We start from the raw sequence: 24,008 nt of genomic DNA, 5'->3' as shown, positions 1-24,008 counted from the left end.
CTCATTTTCCCCCCAAATTTCCCCCAAAAGTTCCAATTTTCTTCCCAAATTCCCATTTTCCCTGCAAATTTCCCATTTCCCCCCCAAATTTCCCCCCAAATTCACATTTGCCCCCGAATTTCCCTTTTTCCCCCCAAAATTTCTCATTTTTTCTCCCCAAATCCGGGCAGATTTCTCACGCTGACTCAGGGGGGCAGAAAAACCCCAAAATTGTTTAATTTTTCATTTTTTTACTGCACAAAACACCAACAGCACAGAAATCAGCACAACACGAGTTTTGGGGCAAAAGAGCCCGAAAATGGGAAAAAACACCCCAAAAATGGGAAAAGGATCCCAAAACTGGCGGAAAAACCCCAAAAAAACCCCAAAAAATCCCCCTAAAATTTCCTTTCCCTCCCCTTAAAAACACCATGAACCCAAATAGGAGGAAAAAACCCAAAAAAGCCCCAAAAAATCGAAAAAAAAATCCCCCAAAAATGAAAATATAATTTATTTTTAAAAAGTAAAATTAAAAAAAAATCACAAAAAATTCCAAAAAATAACGAAACTTTTTTTTAAACTCACAAAAAAAATTTTAAAAATCACAAAAAAATTTTAAACAATATTAAAAAAATCACCAAAAACCCCCAAAAATCTCCAAAACATAAAGAAAAAAAATCACCAAAAATTTAAAAATTAATAAATTTTTTTAAATCACAAAAAATTTAAAAATATCTCTAAAAAATCTCAAAAAAACCCCAAAAATCACTAAAAAATCAATGAAAATTTAAAAAAATAGAAAAATTTTTAAAATCACAAAGAATTTTTTAAAATCACAAAAAAATCAGCAAAAAACCCAGAAAAAAAGTTTTAAAAAAATCACAAAAAGAATTAAAAATCACAAAAAATTCCAAAGACATCCCAAAATATCACCAAGAAAATTTTTAAAAATCACCAAAAAGTTAAAAAAATCCAAAAAAAATCCAAAAAAATCACCAAAAATCACCCAAAAAATCACAAAATTTTTTTTAAAAAATCCCCAAAAATCCCTCTAAAACTTTTAAAAAAAAGTCTCCCCCCCCCAAAAAAAAAATCCCCAAAAAATCCCCAAAAATTTTTTGGGATGCAGGAGGAATTTCCCCCCAATTTTTCCCATCATGCAACATTTCACCCCAAAATTTCAACCCCAAAATTTCCCCCCCAACCCCCTGCTGCTTTTATGGCTTTTTTAGGAATTTTGGGGGTTTTTGGGGGGTTTTGGGGGGGTTGGGTTTATTTGGGGGTTTTGGGGTTTTTTGGGGGTTTTAAAAAACTTTTGGGGGGTTTTAAAAAATTTGGGGTTTTGGGGATTTTTTGGAGACTTTTGTTGGTTTTTTTGGGGGGTTTGGTTTTTTTTATTTTTTGGGATTTTTGGGGGATTTTTGGAGATTTTTTGGGGTCATTTTGGGGTGTTTTTGGGGGTTTTTGGGGCTCCTAGGTGAGGGTGATGAAGGCTGAGGCTTTTTCCTTCAGCTGCCTCAGGCACAGATGGCAACTCCAGCTCCCTGCAAAAAAACCCAAAAATTGGGGATTTTAGCCCAAAAAATTGGGGATTTCAGCCTGAAAATTTTGGGGTTTTAACACAAAAATAATCCCGGATTTTTACCCCAAAAAATCCAGGATTTTTAGCTGAAAATCTGAGATTTTTACCCAAAAATTCAGATTTTTACATAGAAATTTTGGGATTTTCACCCAAAAAATTTGGGATTTCCACTCCAAAATTTTCAGGATTTACACCCCAAAATTTGGGGATTTTCACCCAACAAATTCAGAATTTCCACCCAGAAAGTTCAGGATTTTCCCACAAAAAATTCAGGATTTTCTCCCCAAAATTTCACGAGAGACTCCAAATCCCAAATCCCAACAAATCCCAATGAAATCTAAGAATTGCAACGAATTCCCCAAAAATTCCCCCAAATTTCCTCCACCGGAAGCAGAAAAAATCCAACAAAATTCCCTCAAATTACACAGAAAATGACAAAAACACAAAATTCCCACAAGATTTGCCCAAAATTTCCCCCAAAATTCCCTCAAACCACCCTGGAATCCAAAAAACCCCCAAATTTCCCAAAGATCTCCCAAAATTCCCTCAAATCCTCCCAAAATCCTAATTGTCCCCCAAAATCTCCCCAAGTTTGCCTCCAAATCCCAAAAAGTTCCCAAAAATTCCTGAAATTTCCTGAAATTCCCAGAATTCCCTCAGTGAGCTCAGGAGCCCAAAATCACCCAAAAATTAAGAAAAAAATTTTAAAAATCAGAAAAAAATTTTTAAAAAAATTTCCCCAAAAAATCCTGAAAAATCCCAGAAAAATCCCAAAAGATTCCCTAAAATCCTCCCTAAAAATCCCCAAAAATCCTCAAAAAATCCCTTAAAAAATCCAATAAAATCCCCCAATAATCTCTCTAAAATCACCTCCCAAATCCCCCAAAATTCCCCAAAAATGGAAACAAATCCCCAAAAATAGGAGAAAAATCACCAAAAAATTAGAAAAAAAATCCTAAAAAATCCTAAAAAAAATCCTAAAAAATAAAGAAAATATTGAAAAAAAAATCCCCAAAAAATCCCCAAAAAATCCCCAAAAAATCCCCCAAACATCCCAAATTCCCCAATTCCTACCCTCGGGGACTCAGGACCCCAAATGCCCCTAAATTCCCCCAAAAATCAATGAAAATTAAAAAAAAAAAAATCTTTAAAAATTCAAGAAAATTTTTAAAAATTCTCCAAAAATTCCCCAATAATCTCTCTAAAATCACCTCCCAAATCCCCCAAAAATTCCCAAAAAGAAGGAAAAAAATCTCTAAAAATAGGAGAAAAATCACCAAAAATTTTTTTTAAATCCTAAAAAAAAAATTTTTTTAAATAAAAAAAAAAATCGAAAAAGCCCCCAAAAAATCCCAAGAAAATCGAAAAAAATTCCCAAAAATCCCAATAATCCCCCAAACTCCCCAGCATCCCAAAATTCCCAAATTCCTGACTTCCTACCCTTGGGGGCTCAGGACTCCAAATCCCCTAAAATCCCAAAAAAATCACCAAAAATGCCCCAAAAAATCTAAAAAAATTCAAGAAAATTCCCTCAGAAATCCTAAAAAATCACCAAAGAATCCCAAAAAATTCCAGAAAAAATCCCTTAAAAATCCCCCCAGAAGCTCCTGAAAATAAAATAAATCCCCCAAAAATGTTTTTTAAATCCTAGAAATATCCCCAAAAAATCCCAAACAATCGGCAAAAATCCCCCCAACAAACGCCAAAAAATTCCCAAAAATTCTCTAAAAATCCCCCATCCATGCTCCAAAAAAAATGCCCCTAAACCCCCCCAAAAATTCCCTGAAAATGAAAGAAAAACAACCTAAAAAAATAGAAAGAATTTAGAAAAAAAATCGAAAAATTTTAAAAATAATAGAAAAAAATAGAAAAAAATAGAAAAAAATAGAAAAAATAGAAAAAAATAGAAAAAATAGAAAAAAATAGAAAAAAAAATAGAAAAAAACCAGAAAAAAATAGAAAAAAAATAGAAAAAGAATAGAAAAAAAGTCGAAACAAATCCCCAATCTCAGGAACCTCCCCAGTCCAGGCTCTCCTACCCTCGGGGGGCTCAGCCATGGCGGGGCTCAGGCAGTACATGTGATAACCTCGATCGCAGTCGTCGCAGAACAGCAGCTGCTCCTGCAGGAAACAACATTTCAGCAATTCCAGCCCATTGGGGAATTTGGTTTTTAAATTTTTTCAATTCTTTTCTGACTTTTTTTTTTGGGGGAGGGGAATTTTTTTTTCTAATAAATAAATAAATAATAAATAAATAAATAAATTTTAATTTAATTTTTAAAATGTATTTATATTTTCAATTTCGTTTTTTTAATTCAATTGATTTCTATATTTATGGATAAACTTATAAATGTCGTATTTTTATCTTCATTACTATATTTCTATCGCTATATTAATATATAATAAATAAAATAAGATAAATAAAAATGTAATCAAAATTTTTTCAAAGTTAATGATTTTTTAAACATTTTTGGGGGGATGTTTCCATTTTTTTTCTATTTTTTGGGGATCGTTTTTAATTTTTTGGGGAGGATTTTAGAGGGTTGGTTTTTTTTTTTTTTGAGTGATTAGGTAATTTTTTAGGATTTTTTGGGGAATTTTTTGAAAATTTTTTAGATTTTTTGGGGGTTTTGGAGGAATTTTTTGGGGGGAATTTTGGGGATTTTCGCAGGGATTTCGAAGTGGAGTTTTGGGGATTTTCAGTGATTTTTTTTGGGATTTTGGGGGAATTTAGGGGATTTGGAGGGGATGTTGGGGATTTTTGGGTATTTTTGGAGGGAATTTTGAGGTTTTTTATTTTTGGGGATTTTCGGGGATTTGGGGAGGAATTTGGGGGTTTTGGAGAGAAATTTGGGTATTTTGGGGTGGATTTGGGGAGGAATTTTGGGATGGAAATTTTGGGATTTTGGGGCAGATTTGACTGTTTTGGGGTGAATTTTGGGGCAGATTTTGTTGGATTTTTAAGATGAATTTTAGGTATTTGGGATGAATTTTGGGATGAATTTTTGGGTTACTTTAGGTGGATTTTGGGGTGGATATGGGAATTTCAGGATTTCAGGAATTTCAGGATTTTGGGAATTTCAGGATTTTGGGGTGGAATTTGGGGATTTTGATGTGGAGATTTTGGGTGTCTATGGGTGAATTTTGGGGTGGATTCGGGATGGACTTTTAGGATTAATTTTGGGTGAATTTTAGGGATTTCTGGGTGGATTTTGGGGTATTTCAGAGTGAATTTCAGGGTGAATTTTGGGTGGATTTTGGTGGATTTTTGGGGTGAATTTGTTGTGGAATTTCAGGATTTTTGGGTTGATTTTGGGGTGAATCTTGGAGTGAATTTGGGGTGATTTTTGTTTCGCTCACGTCATTCTCGGCAGTGAATTCAGGATGAATTTGGGGTGAATTTGGGCTGATTTTTGGGGTGTGTTTGGGCTGATTTTTGGGGTGTGTTTGGGCTGATTTTTGGGGTGAGTTTGGGCTGATTTTTGGGGTGAGTTTGGGCTGATTTTTGGGGTGTGTTTGGGCTGATTTTTGGGGTGAGTTTGGGCTGATTTTTGGGTTGTGTTTGGGCTGATTTTTGGGGTGAGTTTGGGCTGATTTTTGGGGTGAGTTTGGGCTGATTTTTGGGGTGTGTTTGGGCTGATTTTTGGGGTGTGTTTGGGCTGATTTTTGGGGTGAGTTTGGGCTGATTTGGTCTCACTCACGTCATTCTCGGCAGTCCCGCAGAGGCTGCAGGACTTGCACTCGATGCATTGCCAGCGATAGGATCGAGCAGCTGCAGCCATGGCCAGCGAGAACTGCAGGCAGGAGGGATGTCCTGCAACCCCAAAAACGGCCTGAATCACCCCAAAAATAACCCGGAAACTGCACCAAAAAAACCCATGAATTTTCCCAAAATCCCCGTGAAAATAAACCCAAAAATGGCCCCAAAAACCCCACGAGAAAACAAAAAAATCCCACCAAACCCCCCAAAAAATGACCCTGAAAACCTCAGAAATGCCACGAAAAACACAAAAACAAAAGGCTCTAAAAACCCTGAAAGCCTCATGAAAAAGCCCCAAAAAGTAGCCCTAAAAACCCACAAAAATCCCAGGAGAAAACCCCAAAAATGGCCCCAAAACCTAACCTGAAAACCCCACAAGAAACCCCCCAAAACCAGCCAAAAACAGCCTAAAATACCCCAGGAAAAAAAACCAAAAAATGTGTCGAAAACCCTACAAAATACTCCCAAAAAATAACTCCAAATGGCCCCAAAATGCCCCAAAAATGACCCCAAATCCCAGCAGTGTCTGCAGCCATGGCCAGCGAGAAGTGCAGGCAGGAGTTTGCCCTGCAACCCCAAAACCAGCCTGAAATAGCCCAAAAAATAACCCAAAACCAGCCTGAAACAGCCCAAAAAATAACCCAAAACCAGCCTGAAATAGCCCAAAAAATAACCCAAAACCAGCCTGAAATAGCCCCGAAATCCCCCTGAAAAAACCTCAACAAATGGCCCCAAAATCCCCATGATAACCCAAAAACCCACGAAAAAACCCCAAAAAAGCCCCAAAAATGGTCCCAAATCATTAAAAAAATATCCCCCAAAAGCCCCCAGACCCCGGAAAAATAACCCAAAAATGCCTCAAAAACCCACAGGGAAATGCAAAAATTACCCCAAAACTGGCCCCAAAACCTCCCATGAAATACCCAAAAAATTGAGAAGAAAACCCCAAAAATACCAAAAAAAGCCTAAAACCCTCAGAAACACCATGAAAACAAGCCAAGAAATGATCCTGAAAACCCCAAAGAAACCCACAGAAAGCCCCAGAAAATGCCCCAAAATACCCCAAAGATGTCATTAAAAACCCCCAAAATACCCCAAAAACTGCAAAAATCCCCAGAAAAGTCCCCAAAAACAGCCAAAACCCACCAAAACCATGAAAAACAAAAAAATGGCCCAAAAAGCCACACGAAAGAACCCAAAACACCACAAACCCCAACTGTCCCCAACGTCCCCAAATCCTCAATGTCCCCAATGTCCCCTGCTGTCCCCACTATGTCCCCATTAATGTCCCCAGTGTCCCCATGTCCCCAATACCCGCAGTGTCCCCAACATCCCCAATATCCCCATGATGCCCCCAAATCCCCAATGTCCCAAATCCCCACACTGTCCCCAGTGTCCCCAGTGTCACCTGCCCAGCCGCAGTCGGCACAGGCGATCAGAGGCTCCTCCCCAGTGTCCCCAGTGATGTCCCCAATGTCCCTAATGATGTCCCCAGTGATGTCCCCAATGTCCCCAATGTCCCCAATGATGTCCCCAATGTCCCTAATGATGTCCCCAGTGATGTCCCCAGTGATGTCCCCAGTGAAGTCCCTAATGATGTCCCCAGTGATGTCCCCAATGTCCCCAGTGATGTCCCCAGTGAAGTCCCTAATGATGTCCCCAGTGATGTCCCCAATGTCCCCAGTGATGTCCCCAGTGATGTCCCTAATGTCCCCAATGATGTCCCCAATGATGTCCCCAGTGTCCCCATGTCCCCAATGATGTCCCCATGTCCCCAGTGCTGTCCCCAATGTCCCCAGTGTCACCTGCCCGGCCGCAGTCGGCACAGGCGATCAGAGGCTCCTCCCCTCTCCCGCGGGTTCCACCCGAGCAGAAGTCGCAGGGGCCCTCGGGGGGGGCGGGGCGCGCTGGGCGGGAAAGGGTTAACTGTTACAGGCCATTTGGGGAATTTGGGGGGAAATGGGGGGGATAAAGGGTTAAAACTTGGGGAAATTTGGGGGAAATTCGGAGGAAATTTTGGGGGAAATTTTGGGGGAAAATGGGGGGAAAGGCAGATAAAGGGTTAAAAAAGGGATGATTTGGGGGCTAAAGGGTTAAAAATGGGGAATATTTTGGGAAATTCTGGGGAAATTTGGGGAACAAAGGGTTAAAAATGGGGACGATTTCAGAACGGAGAGGAAAGGGTTAACTGCTACAGAGAATTTGGGGAAATTTGGGGAGAAATGGGAAACCTTGGGGGGAAAAGGGTTAAAAATGGGGAACTTTGGGGAAATTGGATGAAATTTGGGATGAATTTGGTGAATTTATGAAGAAATTTGTGAAGAAAGAAAATGAAATTTGTGGAGAAAAAAGAGAAAAATGAAGAAATGAAGGGATGGGAAAAGGAATGAAATGATAAAAAGCAAAAAACGGAAAAAAATTTAAACATTTTGAAAGGTTAAAAGAAAATTTTAAATGGATTAAAAAAAAAGCCCCAAAAATTAGAAATGAAATAATAATAAAAAAATTTTAAAAGGGAAAAAAATGAAAACAAAAATAGAAATAAAATAATGAAAACCAAAAAATCTAAAACAAATTTAGAAAAAATTACAATTTTTGAAAAATTGCAAATCAAATATTAGAACCCCCAAAATTAAAGAAAAAAATTTTAAAAATATAAAATCAGAAAAAATATATATTAAATAATAAATAAGAAAAAGTTTTTTAAAAAGTTTAAGTTTTTTAAAATGTAAAGAGACAGAAATGAAATAATAAAAACCCAAAAATTTTTTAAAAATTTTTTTTAAAAAAGAAAAAAGAAAAAGTATAGAAATGAAATTTAAAAAAAATTTAAAATCTAAAATATGAAAAAATATAAAATCGAATAAAAATAGGAATGAAATAATAAAAACAAAAAAAAATTAAAAATATTAAAAAATATTAAAACAAAAAACCCCTACATAATATAATAAAAAAATTTAAAATAGAAAAACAAAAAAATAGAAATTAAATAATAAAACCCAAAACATTTAAAAAATTTTAAAACGTAAGAAACAAAAAAATAGAAGTGAAATAACAAAAACCAAAAAATTAAAATTTTTTAAAAACTAAATAAAAAACATAAAACACACAAAAAATAGAAAGGAAATAATAAAAACAAAATTTTTTTAAAAATTAAAAAAAAAAACAAATAAAAAGAACTAAACCAAACAAAATGTTAAAAAAGAAATACGAAAAAATTGAAATAAAATTTAAAAAAAAAATCTGAAAAAATTGGAATAAATTTCAAGAAACAAACAAACTAAAAAAACTTCCTAAGATGTAAAACAAAATCAAAAAGGAAAAGGATTTTTAAACAACAAAAAACTTTTAAAAACTTTAAAAACCAAAAAAATTAAAAATAATATTAAAAATAACCAAAAAGCCTCCAGAAATTAAAAAAAGAGAAACAAAAAAATCAAATAAAAAATAAAAACCCCCAAAATTTTTAAAACCCCCAAATATAGAAATAACATTTTAAAAGGAACAAACCAAAAACTCCAAAAAAGTTTAAAAATAACAAAAAATAAAAATTAAATTTAAAAAAAATTGAAAACAAACAAACAAATAAAAAAAACTTAGAAAGAATCCCCAAAAATAGAGAGAAAATGAAAAAGGAACAAAGAAAAAAACCCAAACTTTTAAAAAATACAAAAAATTGAAATTAAATTGAAAAAACAAAAAAAAATTTAAAAAGCAAAAAAAAAATTTAAATCCCCCAAAAATAGAAATAAAATAAAAAACCAACAAACCAAAATCACCAAAATTTTCAAAAAATACAAAAAAAAATTAAATTTTAAAACAAACAAAAAACCAAAAAAATATTAAAAAAAAAAGAAATAAAATTTAAAAATTAATAAACCAAAAAACTCCCAAAAATTAAAAAAAATACAAAAAATTAGAAAGAAAATTTTTTAAAAACCAAAACCAACTAAAAAGCTCCAGGAAATAGAAAAGAAATCACAAAAAGAGCAAAAAGCCTAAAAATTTCAAATATTTTTTAAAAAACAAAAATGAAATTGAAGATAATCAGAGCAAAGCCAAGAGTTTTTAAAAAGCAACAAAGAAATTGAAACAAAAGTAGAAATAAAATCAAAAAGAGCAACAAAAACCAAAACTTCTCCAAAATTAAAAAAACACAAAAAATATTAAATTTTAAAAAACCAAACAAGAAATTAAAAAAAAATTCAAAAGGAACAAATTAAAAAAAAAAAACGAAAATTAAAAAAAAAGGAATAAAAGTTTAAAAAAACAAACGAAAAAATATGAATAAAATCAAAAAAGGAACAAAGCAAAACCCCCAAAGAATTAAAAATAGGAAATAAAATTAAAAACACTCAAAACAAACAAAACATTTTAAACAACAGAAAAAAATTTTATAAACCCCAAAAGAAACCAAAAAACCAAAATGAAACAAAAATCAAAAAAAGCCAAAAAAACCTCCAAAAAATATGAAAGAAACAAACCGAAAGAGAACCTGAAATTCAAGAAAAAGAAACCCAGAATTAAAGAGAAATAATCGAAATAAATAATAACAAATGATATAAAAGCAGAAGAAAAAATAAATATAATATTAAATAATAATGAAGAACAACAGATAATAATGTGCAATGATACATAATGTGGGTAAACAGTTTATAACAACAAACAATTTATATATAAAAGAAATAATCCCAGTAAAATTGAAAACATTAAAATAAAAACACACCAAGAAATAGAAATTTAAAAAAAAAATTTAAAAACTCCTCCAAATAAATTTTCAAAAGTAACCCAAACACAGAAAATCCCAAAGAAATAAATCAAAAGGAAATCAATAAGAAATGAATTAAAAATCCCAAAACTTCCCCAAAATCGCCCCAAAGAACTCCAAATCCCCCAAAATACCCCAAAAAATCCTCCAAATCCCCCAAAATCCCCTAAAACCTCCAAATTTTCCCCCAAACCCCCCAGAGTCCCCAAAATCCCCGAAATTTCCACTCAAATCCCCCAAACAGACTCCAAATCACTCCCAAAATCCCCAAAATCCCCAAAAAACCACTAAATTCCCCAAAATCCCCCAAAATCCTCTCAGAGACCCAAAAGGCCCAGAATCCCAAGCAGGGTTTGGGTTTGGGGTTTTTTGGGCTGATTTTGGGGAGATTTTGGCTTTCTTGGGCTGATTTGGGGTATTTGGGAGGATTTCTGAAGCTAATTTGGGGTATTTTTGGGATTCCTTTGGGTATTTTGAGCGATTTTGGGGTTTTTTTGGGTGATATTCATTTTTTGGAGGTATTTTGGGTATTTTTGGAAGATTTTGGGGGTTTTTTGGGTATTTCTGGGTACCTGAATTCCTGCGCTGGTTTTCGGGGATCCAATTTAGCTCTTTGTAAAACTCTGGGGGGAAAAAAGGCAGAAAGAGGAGGTGAAAATCCCCAAAAAAACCACCCAAAAATCACCCCAAATAAACCCCAAAAATAGTCCCAAAATCCCCAAAAACCATCCGAAAATCCCCCAAATTTCCCCAATAAAAAACTCAAAAATCACCCCAAAAATTATCCCAAAAAACCCTTAAAACCCCCCAAAAAAACCCCAAAATCCTCCCAAAAATCACCCCGAATTACCCCCAAAAATCCTCACAAAATTCCCCAAAAAAGCCCCAAACACCCCAAAATTGGGTTAAAATCTCCAAAATTTGGATCAAAGCCTCCAAAAAACCCCAAAACCTCCCAAAACTGGAACAGAATCCCCTAAATTGAGTCAAAACCTCCCAAAATCAGGTCAAAATCCCCCAAAATTGGATCAAATCCCTCAAAATGAAACCAAAACTCCCCAAAATTTAGCCAAAACTGCCCCAAATGGGATGAAACCCCAAAAGGGCATCAAAATCTCCCCAGATTGGGTCAAATCCCCCAAAATGAGCTCCAACTCCCTGAAAACCTCCCCAAAATGAAGTCCAAATTCCCCAAAACACCCAAAAACTCCCCAAAACCAGAAAAAAAAAAAACCCCAAACCCCCCAAATTGGATCAAAACCCCCCAAAATGATGTCCAAATGCCCCAAAATTGGGTCAAATTCCCCAAAAACGCCCCAAACCCCCCAAGGAAACTCAGACTCCCCAAATTTGGGTCAAAATCGCCCCAAATGAGATCCAACTGCCCCCAAAACCTCCCAAAATCAAGTCAAAATCCCCCAAAACCCTCCAAATTCCCCAAAATGGGATCAAAGCCCCAAAATCTGGTTCAAACTCCCCAAAATGAGGTCCAAAGTCCCCAAATCTGCCCCAAACCTCCTCCAAATTAGGCCAAAATCCCCCAAAATTGGGTCCAAATCCCCCAAAAACTTCCCAAAACATCCCAAAATTGGGTCCAAACCCCCCAAATCTCCCAAAACCTCCCCAAAAAATACCCCAAATTTGGGTCAAAATCCCCCAGAATTGGCTCAACCCCCCAAAAACACCCAAAACTCCCCAACAACCCCCAAATCCTTTCCTAATAAAACCCAAAACCCTCCAAAATTCCCCCAATCCCCCCAAATTGGATCAAATCCACCGAAATTGGGTCAAAACCCCCCAAAATCACCCCAAAATAGGATGAAAATCCCTCAAAACCCCCCAGAATGACATCAAAACACCCCAAAATTGAGTCAAAATCCCCCCAAATTCGATCAAACGCCCCAAAACCACCCAAAAAATTCCCTAAACACCCCAAAATGGCATCAAAACCCCAAAATTGGGTCACAACCCCCCAAAATGAGGTCAAACCCCCTGAAAACCCCCACAATTGGCTCAACCACCCCAAAACACCCAAAAACTCGCCAAGAACCCCCCAAAATGGGTTCAAACCTCCCAAATTTGGGTCAAGCCCCCCAAAAACTTCCCAAAACCCCCACAAAGTGCACCAAAATCCCCCAAAAGTGGGTCAAAATTCCCAAAAATGTCCCAATATAAGGTCAAAACCCCCCAAAAACACCCAAAACATCCCACAGCACCCCAAAACCTCCCAAATTTGGGTTGAAACCCCCAAAATTGGGTCCAAATCCCCCCAAATGGATCAAAATCCCCCAAATTTGGGTCAAACCCTCCCAAAAATGGGTCAAATCCCCAAAATTGGGTCCAAACTCCCCAAAATTAGGTCAAAACCTCCCAAATCCCCCCAAAAATCCCCCAAAATTAGGTCAATGGTCCCCAAAAACCCCACAAAATCCCCCAAATACCACACCAAAAAATCCCAAAAACCCCCAAAACACCAAAAACCCTCCAAAAAACACCCACCCCCCTCAAACCACCCAAAAGTAGGTCAAAATCCCCCAAATTCGGGTCAAAACACCCAACCCCCTCTAAATGGGATCCAAAGCACCCCAAGATGGGATCGAAATTGGGCCAAAATCCCCCAAAATGGGATCCAAACCCCCTAAAATAAGGCCAAACTCCCCCAATTTGGTCAAATTCCCCAAAAAGTGCATCAAAACCTCCCAAAATCGGATCCAAATCCCCCCAAACTCCCCAAAACCTCCCAAAATTGGGTCAAAACCACCCCAAACCTCCCCAGTAACCCCCAAATTTGGGTGCAAACACGCCAAATCCTCCCCCAACAGAACCCAAACCCCCCAAACCCCCTAAACCCCCACAAATCCCCACAAATCCCCACAAATCCCCCAAACCAACCCCCCCAAACTCCCCAAAGCACCCAAAGCCCCAAAGCCCCACAAAGCCCCCAACAGAACCCAAACCCCCAAAGCTCCCCAAACCCCAAACCAACCCCCAAACCCCACAAATCCCCAAAGCTCCCCAAACCCCCAAACCAACCCCCCAGCCCCCCCAGCCCCATGGCCTCACGGCGGTGGTGGTTGCGGCGCGGTGGGGGCGGGGCAGCCGCCCCTCCCCCCGGCTCCTCGCCCTCCTCCTCGGCCAGGTGGGTGTGGCTGTAGTGGTAGCTCAGCCCCGGCCGGTTCTTGTAGCGCTTGCCGCAGACTGCAAAGGGTTAACGGGCTCAGCGGCCACTCGCGGCCACTCGCGGTCACTCGGGGTCACTCGCGGTCACTCGGGGGTCAAACCGCCCAAAAGTCCCGACATTGGGTGAAAATCCCGGAAAAAATGGGGTAAAAATTGGGTCAAAAGCACCCCAAATGAGGATAAAACTATCCAAAAATGGCACAAGAGCAATCGGGGTCACTCAGGGGTCACTCAGGGGTCACTCGGGGTCATTCGGGGGTCAACCCGCCCAAAATTCCCGAAATTTGGGTTAAAATCCCTGAAAAAATGGGGTAAAAATTGGGTAAAATATGAGGATAAAACCACTAAAACGTCACTCAGAGGTCACTCAATGGTCACTCAGGGTTCACTCAATGGTCACTCAGAGTCACTCAGAGGTCACTCAGGGGTCACTCCGGGGTCACTCAGAGGTCAACCCACCCAAAATTCCTAAAATAGGGTCAAAATCCCCCAAAAAATGGGGATAAAATGACCCAAAATGGGGTCAAAACTATTGAAAATGGCATAAGATCCCCCAGTGGTCACTCAGTGGTCACTCAGTGGTCACTCGGGGGACAAACCACCCAAAATTCCCAAAAATTGGGTCAAAATCCCCCCAGAAATGGGGATAAAACCACCCAAAATGGGGTGAAAACCATCAAAAGGTCATTCACGATCACTCAGTGGTCACTCAGAGGTCACTCAAGAGGCCACTCAGGGTCACTCAATGGTCACTCAGCGGTCACTCACTGTCACACACGTAGGGTTTGTCCCTCTCCTCCAGGACAGCGTCCACTCGCCGCTTCAGCACCAAACCGATGGCCTGGGGGTGGCCGGAGAGTGATGGTCAGTGTGTGACTGGTCAGACACTGGTCACCACTGTCCATCTATTGTCTGTCTGTCCACCCACTGCCCATTGTCCATCTGTCTGCCCATTGTCCATCCATTGTCTATCGTCCATCTATTGTCCATTGTCCATCCGCTGTCCATCCAATGTCCATCTGTCCATCCCAAGGTGACCTGGCTGGACACTGACCTTGCCCTTGGCCTTGTTCTTGCACTGCGGAGGGTCATCATCCAGCTGTCCACCCATTGTCCATATGTCCATCTATTGTCCATCCATCCACAGTCCATCTGTCCACCCATTGTCCATCCACTGTCCATCCTTCCATTATCCGTCCATTGTCCATCTGTCCACTGTCCATCCCTTGTCCATTTGTCCATCCATTGTCCATTCGTCCATCCATCTGTCCATTCCACCCCACTGTCCATCTGTCCATCTGGCCGGACACTGACCTTGCCCTTGGCCTTGTTCTTGCGCCGTGGAGGGTCATCGTCCAGCTCGTCCATCCATTGTCCATCTGTCCATCCCCAGTCCCCCCTGTCCATCCCGCCCCACTGTCCACCTGTCCCTCTGTCCATCTGTCCGGCCGGACACTGACCTTGCCCTTGGCCTTGTTCTTGCGCCGCGGAGGGTCATCGTCCAGCTCGTCCCCGTCGGGGTCATGGGGGAACTCGGGGGGTTGTGGCTTCTGCGGGATTTGGGGTGAAAACAGGGGAATTCGGGATTTTGGGGGAAAAATTCAATGTTTTGGACGTTGGGGGAAGGGATGGACAGGGAGACAAGGGGTGGACATTGGATGGACAGTGGGTGGACAGATGGACAAGGAATGGACAATGGATGGATGGACAGATGGACACACAGCTGGACAACTGGACCCCTGGACACACAGACAGACAGATGGGCAGACAGACACATGGACACATGGACAGCTGGACACGTGGATGGACACTCAGACACTCCAGACATAGACTGATGGATACACAGATGGACACTCGGCCACTCCAGACACACTCTGGACACTCAGATGGACACTCGGCCACTCTGGACACACAGACAGAGGGATGGACACTGAGATGGACACTGAGATGGGACACTGGGATGGACACTCAGATGGACACACCGATGGACACTCAGATGGACACTCAGATGGACACTCAGATGGACACACCGATGGACACACAGAGGGATGGACACTGGGATGGACACTCAGATGGACACACCGATGGACACACCGATGGACACTCAGATGGACACTCAGATGGACACTCAGATGGACACACCGATGGACACTCTGGCCACTCCGGCCACTGACCGTTCCCTCGCTGAGCTCCTCGCTGTCCTTGGGCTCAGGAGTGTCCGAGGCGCAGAGCAGAGCCTCCAGCACCGGACCTTCGGGCAGTGACCCCTCCTTCTTCAGGGGCACCTCGTGGTCTGGGGGTCAGCCAGGGGTCAGTGGGTCATTCTGGCCACCCCCAGAGTGACCACAGCACACCTGGAGTGACCCTGAGCTCCCCAGAGTGACTCCAATGACCCCCGAGTGACCCAGAGTGACCACGATGACCCCCGAGTGACCCCAGAGTGACACAAACAGCCCCACAGTGACCCAAATGACCCCAAAGTGACCCCAGAGTGACCTCAAATGACCCCTAAGAGCGACCCACTCACCCCAATGACCCCAGAGTGACCCCGATGACCTCAGAGTGATCCAGAGTGACCCAGCCTGACCCTGATGACCCCAGAGTGACCCCTGAATGAGCCAAATGACCCCAGCCTGACCCCAACACCCCCAAACTGACCAAGATGACCCCAGAGTGACCATGATGGTACTAATGACCCCAGAGTGATCCTGATGACCCCAGAGTGACCCCAAACTGACCCCAATGAGCCCAGAGTGGCCCTGATGACCTAGAATGACCCCAAATGACCCCGATGAGCCCCGAGTGACCCCTGCTGGCCGCTGCACTCACACGGCCGCAGCCTGGGCGCCTCCAGGATGTTGAGACGTCGCTTCTTGCGCCAGCAGCGGGCAGGGTAGGAGTAGAGCTGACCAGGGGCCAGGCCTGGGGACAGTGACCGCTGAGTGACCACTGAGTGACCCTGACAGCCCCAAAACTGACCCCAAAGTGAGCCCAGAGTGACCCCACAGATAGGAGTAGAGCTGACCAGGGCTAGGCCTGGGGGGGCAGTGGTCAGTGGACATGGCTGGAGTGACCTCAGAGTGACCTCAGAGTGACCTCAGAGTGACCAGAGCACCCCCAGAGTGACCAGTCTGTGCTCAAAGTGACCCCAATGACCCCCTAAAAGTGACCCAAATGACCCCAGAGTGACCCTGATCACCCCAGGGTGACCCCGATGACCCCACAGTGACTCCAAACTGACCAGGGGGGTGAGAGGCAATTGTTGAGCCTTTTCTCCCTATTGTTGGCATTTCTCTCCCCATTTTTGGAGCTTTTCTCTCTATTTTTAGGATTTCTCCCCATTTTTTGGAGTATTTTTCTCCCCATTTCTGAGGTTTCTCTCCCTGTTTTTGGACAATTTCCCAATTTTTGAGCTTTCTCCCCCATTTTTTCAGGCGATCTCTCCCCCATTTTTTGGGTTTCTGCCCCCAATTTCTGGGGTCCCTCCACCCATTTTTGGGGCTTTTCTCCCTATTTTTGGGGCTTTTCTCTGCCTGGTTTTTGGGGGATTTCTCTCCCAATTTATTGAGGGTTTTTCCCCCATTTTTGGCTTCTCTCTCCCTATTTTTGAAGGATTTCTCTCCCCATTTTTGGGGTTTCCCCTCCATTTTTGGGAAATTTCTCTCCCATTTTTGGTGCATTTTCCCCCAATTTTTGAGGTTTCTCCCCCATTTTTTCAGGTAATTTCCCCCCCATTTTTGGGTTCCATTAGCCCAATTTTTGGGGTTTGTCTGTCCATTTTTGGGTTTTTTCCCCCATTTTTGGTGAGTTTCTCCCCCATCTTTTTGGCAATTTCTCTCCCCATTTTTGGAAGATTTCTCTCCTTATTTTTTGGCAGTTTCTCTCCACACTTTTGGGTTCCCTCCTCCCATTTTTGGGCTCTCCCTCCCGAATTTTTGGAGGATTTCTCTCCCCATTTTTGGGGTTTTCCCCCCATTTGAGGTTTCTCTCCCTATTTTTGGACTTTTCCTCCCAGATTTTCAGTGTGTTTCTCTCCCAGTTTTTGCTTTTCCTTCCCCATTTTTGGGTTCTCTCTGCCTATTTCTAGGGGTTTTTTCTCCCCAATTTTTGAGGTTTCTCCCCCATTTTTTCAGGCAATCTCCCCCCATTTTTGGGTTCCCTCAGCCCATTTTTTGGGCTCTTTTCCCCAGTTTTGGGTGTTTTTTGCTCTCCCCATCTCTCCACCCAGCCGTAGGAGTTGCTCTGAGTCACGCTGCGGTTTCTCTATCCCCATTTTTGGTTTTCCCCAGTTTCCCAGCCCTGTCTCTCTCACCGGGCCTGCGGTGCGCTCTCTCCATCCAGATGTAGGAGTTGCTCTGCGCCACGCCGGTCTGAGCGTCCAGGAACGGCAGCCGCAGGTTCCTCTCGGCGCACAGCCGCGCGTTGTAGCTGCGGCAGTGCTCCAGCGCCTCGCGGTAAAACTCCTCCCCGAGGCTGCGGGGAACCCCAAAATATCCCAAAATACACCCAAATCACAAAAAAATCCCAACTGAAGTCGGCCCAAGATTCCCAAAAAAATCCGCCCCAAAATCCCCAAAATGAGCCCCGAAATGCTCCGGAGCCTCGCGGTGAAACTGCTCCCCGAGGCTGCAGGGAGCCCCAAAATACACCCAAAATATCCCCAAAATTCTGCCCGAAATCCCCAAAAAATCCCCGAAAAGTCACTGAAAAATCCGTCCTGAAATCCCCCCAAAAATGGAAGAGAAATCCCAAAATGTGCCCAGAAATGCTCCAGGGCCTCATGGTAAAACTCCTCCCCAAGGCTGCAGGGAACCCCAAAATACCCCAAAATCCAAAAAAATCACACGCGAAATTGGCCCAGAAATCCCGCCCCCCCCCAAAAATCCACTCTGAAATCGCAGTGAAACGCCAAAAACTGCCCCAAAATACCACCAAATCCCACCCAAAATCCCCAAAAAATCCCACCCAAAATCAGCCCTGAAACCCCAAAAAAATCCACCCCAAAATTGCAGAGAAATCCCAAAATCCACCCCAAAATCTGCCCTTAAATACCCCAAAAATCCCACCTGAAATCAGCCCCAAAATAAAATAAAATTGGACTCAAAATCCATCCCAAAACCACAGAGAAATCCCAAAATTCCCTCTGACATCCACCCCGAAATCCACCCAAAATCCCTGCAAAATCTGCTCCAAAATCGGCCCAGAAATCCCAAAAAAATCCCCCAAAAAATTCACCCTGAAATACCAAAAAATCCCCAAAATGAGCCCCGAAATGCTCCAGAGCCTCGCAGTAAAAATCCTCTGCCAGGTTGCAGGGGGAACCCAAAATACACCCAAAATATCCCCGAAATTCCACCCGAAATCCCAAAAAAATTCCAGAAAATGTACCCCAAAAAATCCACTAAAAATCTGCTCAAAAATCAAAAAAATCTCCTCCGAAATCGCAGAGAAATCCCAAAATCTGCCCCCAAATCAGCCCTGAAATACCAAAAAAATCCCCAAAACAATCCCACCTGAAATCCTCAAAAACATCCCCCCCAAACTGCCCAGAAATCCCAAATCTGAAAGCGGCCCCAAAATCCAAAAACAATTCACCCAAAATTCCCCCCAAAAACCACCCAGAAATCCCAAAATCAACCCTGAAATTGGCTCTTAAATCCTCCCAAAATCTGACCCAAAATTCTTCCCAAAATCAGCGCCAAAATCCCCATAAAATCTGCCCTGAAATACCCCAAATCCACCTGAAATTTGCTCCAAAATCCACCCCAAACCCCCAGAGAAATCCCAAAATCCACCCCAAAATCCACGCCAAAATCCTTTCCAAAATTCACCCCAAAATTCCCCCCAAATTTGCCCCAAAATCCCCTCAAAATCGCCACAAAATTCCCCCAAAATCCACCCCAAAATTCCCCCAAAAATCCCAAAATCCACTCCAAAAACCCTAAAAATCCCCCAAAACCCCCAGGATTCCCTCGGGAATCCCAAATTTCCCCTCAAATACATCACAACTCCCCCAAAAGGACCAAAACCCCAAAATTCGACCCTAAAACCTCAAAATTTGACCCCAAACCCCCAAAATTTGACCTCAAAACCCCAAAATTTGACCCCAAAATTCCCCCCGGGACCCCAAAACCCCAAAATTCGATCCCAAAACCCCAAAGGAGATCCTAAATCCCACTAGGACCCCAAAATCCCCCACATTCTCCCAGGATCCCCCAAAATCCTCTTCCCAGGACCCAAATCCCCCCAAGATCCCCCAAATTCTCTACCCAGAACCCCAAATTCCCCCCAAGATGCCAAATTCCCCCCAGGAACCAAAATCCCAAATTCCCCCTCCCGAGACCCCAAATGACCCCAAAATTCCCCACTTTTGTCCCAAAATCCTCCCAGGATGCCCCAAAATCCTCCAAATCCACAAATTCCCTCCCTGGGACCCTAAATGACCCCAAAATCCTCTTCCCAGGACCCCAAAACCAACCCAGGACCCACAGAATCCTCCCAGGGTTCCCCAAAATCCCCAAATCCTCTTCCCAGGACCCCAAATGACCCCCAAATACCCCAATTTCTCCCCCAAATCCCCAAATCCTCCACCCTGCGACCCCAAATGACCCCATAGGGACCGGGATGGGGATTGGGATTGGGATGGGATCAGGACCAGAACTAGCACTGGGATTGGGATTGGGTCGGGATCAGGATTGGGATTGTGATCGGGGTCAGATTGGAACTGGGATTGGGATTGGGATTGGTTTAGGACTGGAACTGGGACTGGTATTGGGACCAGGACCAGGATTTGGACCTGAATGGGGTTGGGATCAGGATCAAGATCAGGATCGGTTTTGGGATTGGCATTTGGACCAGAACTGGGACTGGGATTGGGACCAGGCTGGGGTCCAAACCGGGATCAGGACTGGGATGGGGTTGGGATCAGGACTGGGACTGGAACGGGGTCAGGATTGGGACTGGGATTGGAGCGGAACCAGCACCGGGATAAGGACTAGAACTGGGACTGGGATTGGGATCGGAACCAGGATTTGGCCCAGGATCAGGACTGGGATGGGGGTGGAACCAGAACTGGGATTGGGATTGGAGCTAGGATGGGGTCAGGACCAGGGCAGGGACTGGGATTGAGATCGGGATGGGGACTGGATCAGGACCAGAACCAGCATTAGGATTGGAATTGGGATTGGGTTGGGACCAGAACCAGGATCAGGACCAGGATTGGGGTCAGGAACTGGGATGGGTCAGGGTCAGAACCGGGATTGGGATTGGAACTGGGATGGGAGCAGGACTGGGATTGGGATCGGAACCAGCACCGGGATTAGGATTGGGACTGGGATGGAGTCAGGACTGGAACCAAGAGCAGGATTGGGATTCGTATTGGGATTGGTATTAGGATCAGGATCAGAACTGGGATGGGGTTGGGAGCAGGACTGGGATGGGACTGGGATTAGGAATAGGACCAGAAAAGGGTCGGGACTGGGACTGGAACTGAGTTTGGGATCAGGACTGGGACTGAGATCGGGACTGTGATGGGGTGGCGACTGGGACCAGAATTGGGACTGGGATTGGGATCATAATCGATAATGGGATTGGAACCAGGATGAGACTGGAATTGGGACCAGAATTGGGATCACAATCAGGACTGGGACCAGAAAGGGGTCAGGACAACAACTGGGACTGGAACCGAGTTTGGGATTGGGATCGGGACTGGGATGGGGCTGGGAGTGGGACTGGGATCAGAACCGGGATGGGAGTCAAGATCAGGATTGGGATTGGGATTGGGATGGGGTCGGGTTGGGACCAGGATGGGGTCCAAACCGGGATCGGAATTGGGACTGGGAGCAGTACTGGGACTGGGATGAGGTTGGGATTGGGATTGGGATCGGCACTGGGATGGGGTTGGGACCAGGACCGGGACTGGGATGGGGTCAGGACTGGAACTGGGACCAGAACGGGGTTTGGATTGGAACTGGAATGGGGTCGGGACCAGAACCAGGATTGGGATTGGGTCAGGAGCAGCACTGGGACCGGGATTGGGGTTGGGACTGGGATGGGGCTGGGACTGGGACTGGAACTGGGACCGGGATGGGATTGGGACCGGGGTGGGATTGGGACCGGGGTGGGATTGGGACCGGGGTGGGATTGGGACCGGGGTGGGATTGGGACCGGGGTGGGATTGGGACCGGGGTGGGACTGGGGTGGGATTGGGAGCGGGATGGGATTGGGACAGGGACCAGGACGGCGGCGGCACTGGGGTCAGAACCAGGACCGGCACTGGGACTGGGATCTGGACTGGGATCAGAACTGGGATGGGACTGGGACTGGGATTGGGGTCAGGGTCAGCACTGGGATGGGATCAGGACTGGAACTAGGATTGGGACCAGGATGGGATTGGGACCGGGATGGGGTCGGGACTGGGACTGGAACCAGGATTGGGATTCGGAACCAGGATTGGGATTGGGTCAGGAACAGCACTGGGACTCGGATTGGAACCCGAATGGGGTCAGGACCGGAACCGGGATTGGGAGCAGGATCGGGACCGGGACTGGAACCGGAACCGGGATGGGGTCAGCTTTGGACCGGGTTTGGACCAGGACCTCATCAGCATCCCAGCCGGTACCGGGCGTGCCCCAGATGAGTCCAACCCACCGGAACGGGAACCTCCAACCCACCGGTACCGGAACCTCCAACACCGGTACTGAACCTCCAACCCACCGGAACCTTCAACCCACCGGTACCGGAACTCCAACCCCGCTACCGAACCGCCAACCCACCGGTACCAGAACTCCAACCCCGCTGGCTCCAGTACCGGTACCAGCAGCTCCATCCCGGCACTTCCATCCCCACCGGGACCCTCCCGCCAGTACCGGAGATCCACCTCTGCCGGTACCGGAGCTCCATCCCCGCCGGCACCGGGGGTTCCACCCTCACGGGGTCACTCCCTGCCGGGACCGGAGCCTCTACCCGCACCGGGAGACCAAACTCTGCCGGTCCCAGCACCTCCATCTCCACCGGGTCCACCCCTCTGCTACCGGAGCTTCATCCCCGTCACTACCGGAGCTTCCACCCTCACCGGCTCCATCCCCACCGGTACCGGAGTATCCACCGTCCCCGAGTCCCCTCTCCGCTACCGGAGCTCCATCCCCGCCGCTACCGGCAGCTCCAACTGCAGGAGCTGCATCCCCACCGGTGCCGCGTGTTTGCACCCTCACCGGGTCCTCCCTGCCGGTACCGGATCCTCCATCCCCGCCGTTCCCGGAGCCTCTACCCGCACCGGGTCCATCCATACCGCTACCGGAGCTCCATCCCTGTCACTGCCGGAGCTCCAACCCCGCCGGTACCGAGGGTTTCCACCCTCACCGGCTCCATCCCCACCGGTACCGGATCCTCCACCCCACCGGGTCCATCCCTATCGGTACCGGTACCTCCATCCATGCTACTACCGGTACCTTCATCCCCACCGGTTCCATCCCTACCGGTACCGGGGCCTCATCTCTGCCGGTACCGGAGTTCCATCCCCGCCGCTACCGGTGCCTCCATCCTGACACCTCCATCCCTACCGGTACCGGGAGAACAAACCCTGCCAGTACCGGATCCTCCACCCTCACCAGTACCGGAGCTCCATCCCCACCGCTCCCGGAGCTCCATCCCTGCCCGAACCGGAGCTCCATCCCCACCGCTCCCGGAGCTCCATCCCCACCGACAGCATCCGTGCCGCGACCGGAGCTCCATCCTGACACCTCCATCCCTGCCGGCACCCTAAGAGCAAACCGTACCGATCCCGGATCCTCCATCCTTACCGACTCCATCCCTACCGGTATCGAGAGACCAAACCCTACCGGTACCGGAGCCTCCACCCCAGTGCCTCCGACCCTGCCGGTACCGGATCCTCCACCCTCACCGGGTCCATCCCTGCCGCTACCGGAGCTTCATCCCCACCGACTCCATCCCAGCCGGTGCCGGGAGACCAAACCCTGCCGGTACCTCCATCCCTACCGGATCCTCCATCCCTCACCGGTACCGAATCCTCCACCCTGACACCTCCATCCCTGCCGCTACCGGAGCTCCATCCCTACCGCTACCGGTACCTGCATCCCAACCGGTTCCACCCCTGCCGCTACCGGTACCTCCATCCCTGCCGGTACCGGATCGTCCCTCCCCTCCCCCCGCTCCCGGTGCTCCATGCCCTCCCTCCCCCGCTAGCCCCGCTAGCCCCGCTCGCCTCCCGGTAGCCGGCAGCCCACGCCGGTCGCCCCCCGCTAGCCCCGCTCGCCCCCCACTCACCATTTGAGGGGTTTGTGCAGCGCCGTGGCCATTTTGGCTCCGCGGGAGTCGACGGGGCTGCCCCTCCCCCTCCCCAAAATCCTGCCCCCCCCGGGGGTCTCTCTGACCCCCCCGAGACCCCCGGGAGCCCCGGCGGCCCCTCCCCCCCCGCCCCGCCCCGCCCCTCCCGCGCGCCGCCGGTAACCGGAGGGGAGGGGAGAGGGGCGGGGAGGAACCACCGAGAACTACAGCTCCCAGCGCGCTTTGCGCGGGATTGCGATTGGCGGGGAGAGCTGTCACTCATCCACAGGGGGCGGGGCTAAGGACCACCGAGAATTCCACAAATCAGCCCGAAATTTCCACCAAATTCACCGAAATTCCCCCCGAAATACACTGAAATTCCACCAAATTCCCACAAATTTCCCCACAATGTCCCAAAATTCCCCCAAGTTCCTCTGAAATTCTCCAAAATTAAT

General features: G+C 45.4%; 1 protein-coding gene across 1 annotated transcript; it reads right to left on the bottom strand.

Annotated features, from left to right (window-relative positions):
• Positions 1-1,420: 1,420 nt before the first annotated feature.
• On the bottom strand, positions 1,421-23,663 carry LOC146424092 (zinc finger protein neuro-d4-like). The gene is made up of 12 exons (XM_085043907.1): positions 23,554-23,663; positions 17,582-17,742; positions 16,099-16,191; positions 15,444-15,562; positions 14,730-14,819; positions 14,038-14,110; positions 13,153-13,287; positions 10,662-10,712; positions 7,127-7,228; positions 5,263-5,375; positions 3,601-3,682; positions 1,421-1,523 (listed from the first exon to the last, which is right to left on the bottom strand). Exons 1-12 carry the CDS (start codon positions 23,583-23,585, stop codon positions 1,453-1,455), a joined length of 1,122 nt encoding a protein of 373 aa, XP_084900033.1. The 5' UTR covers positions 23,586-23,663; the 3' UTR covers positions 1,421-1,452.
• Between the last annotated feature and the right edge of the window lie 345 nt (positions 23,664-24,008).

This window comes from Lichenostomus cassidix, unplaced genomic scaffold, assembly GCF_008360975.1.
Source record: "Lichenostomus cassidix isolate B80296 unplaced genomic scaffold, HeHo_3.0 HiC_scaffold_42, whole genome shotgun sequence".
In the NCBI taxonomy this organism is placed as follows: Eukaryota; Metazoa; Chordata; class Aves; order Passeriformes; family Meliphagidae; genus Lichenostomus; species Lichenostomus cassidix.
This window is presented reverse-complemented; position numbering and strand designations above follow the sequence as displayed.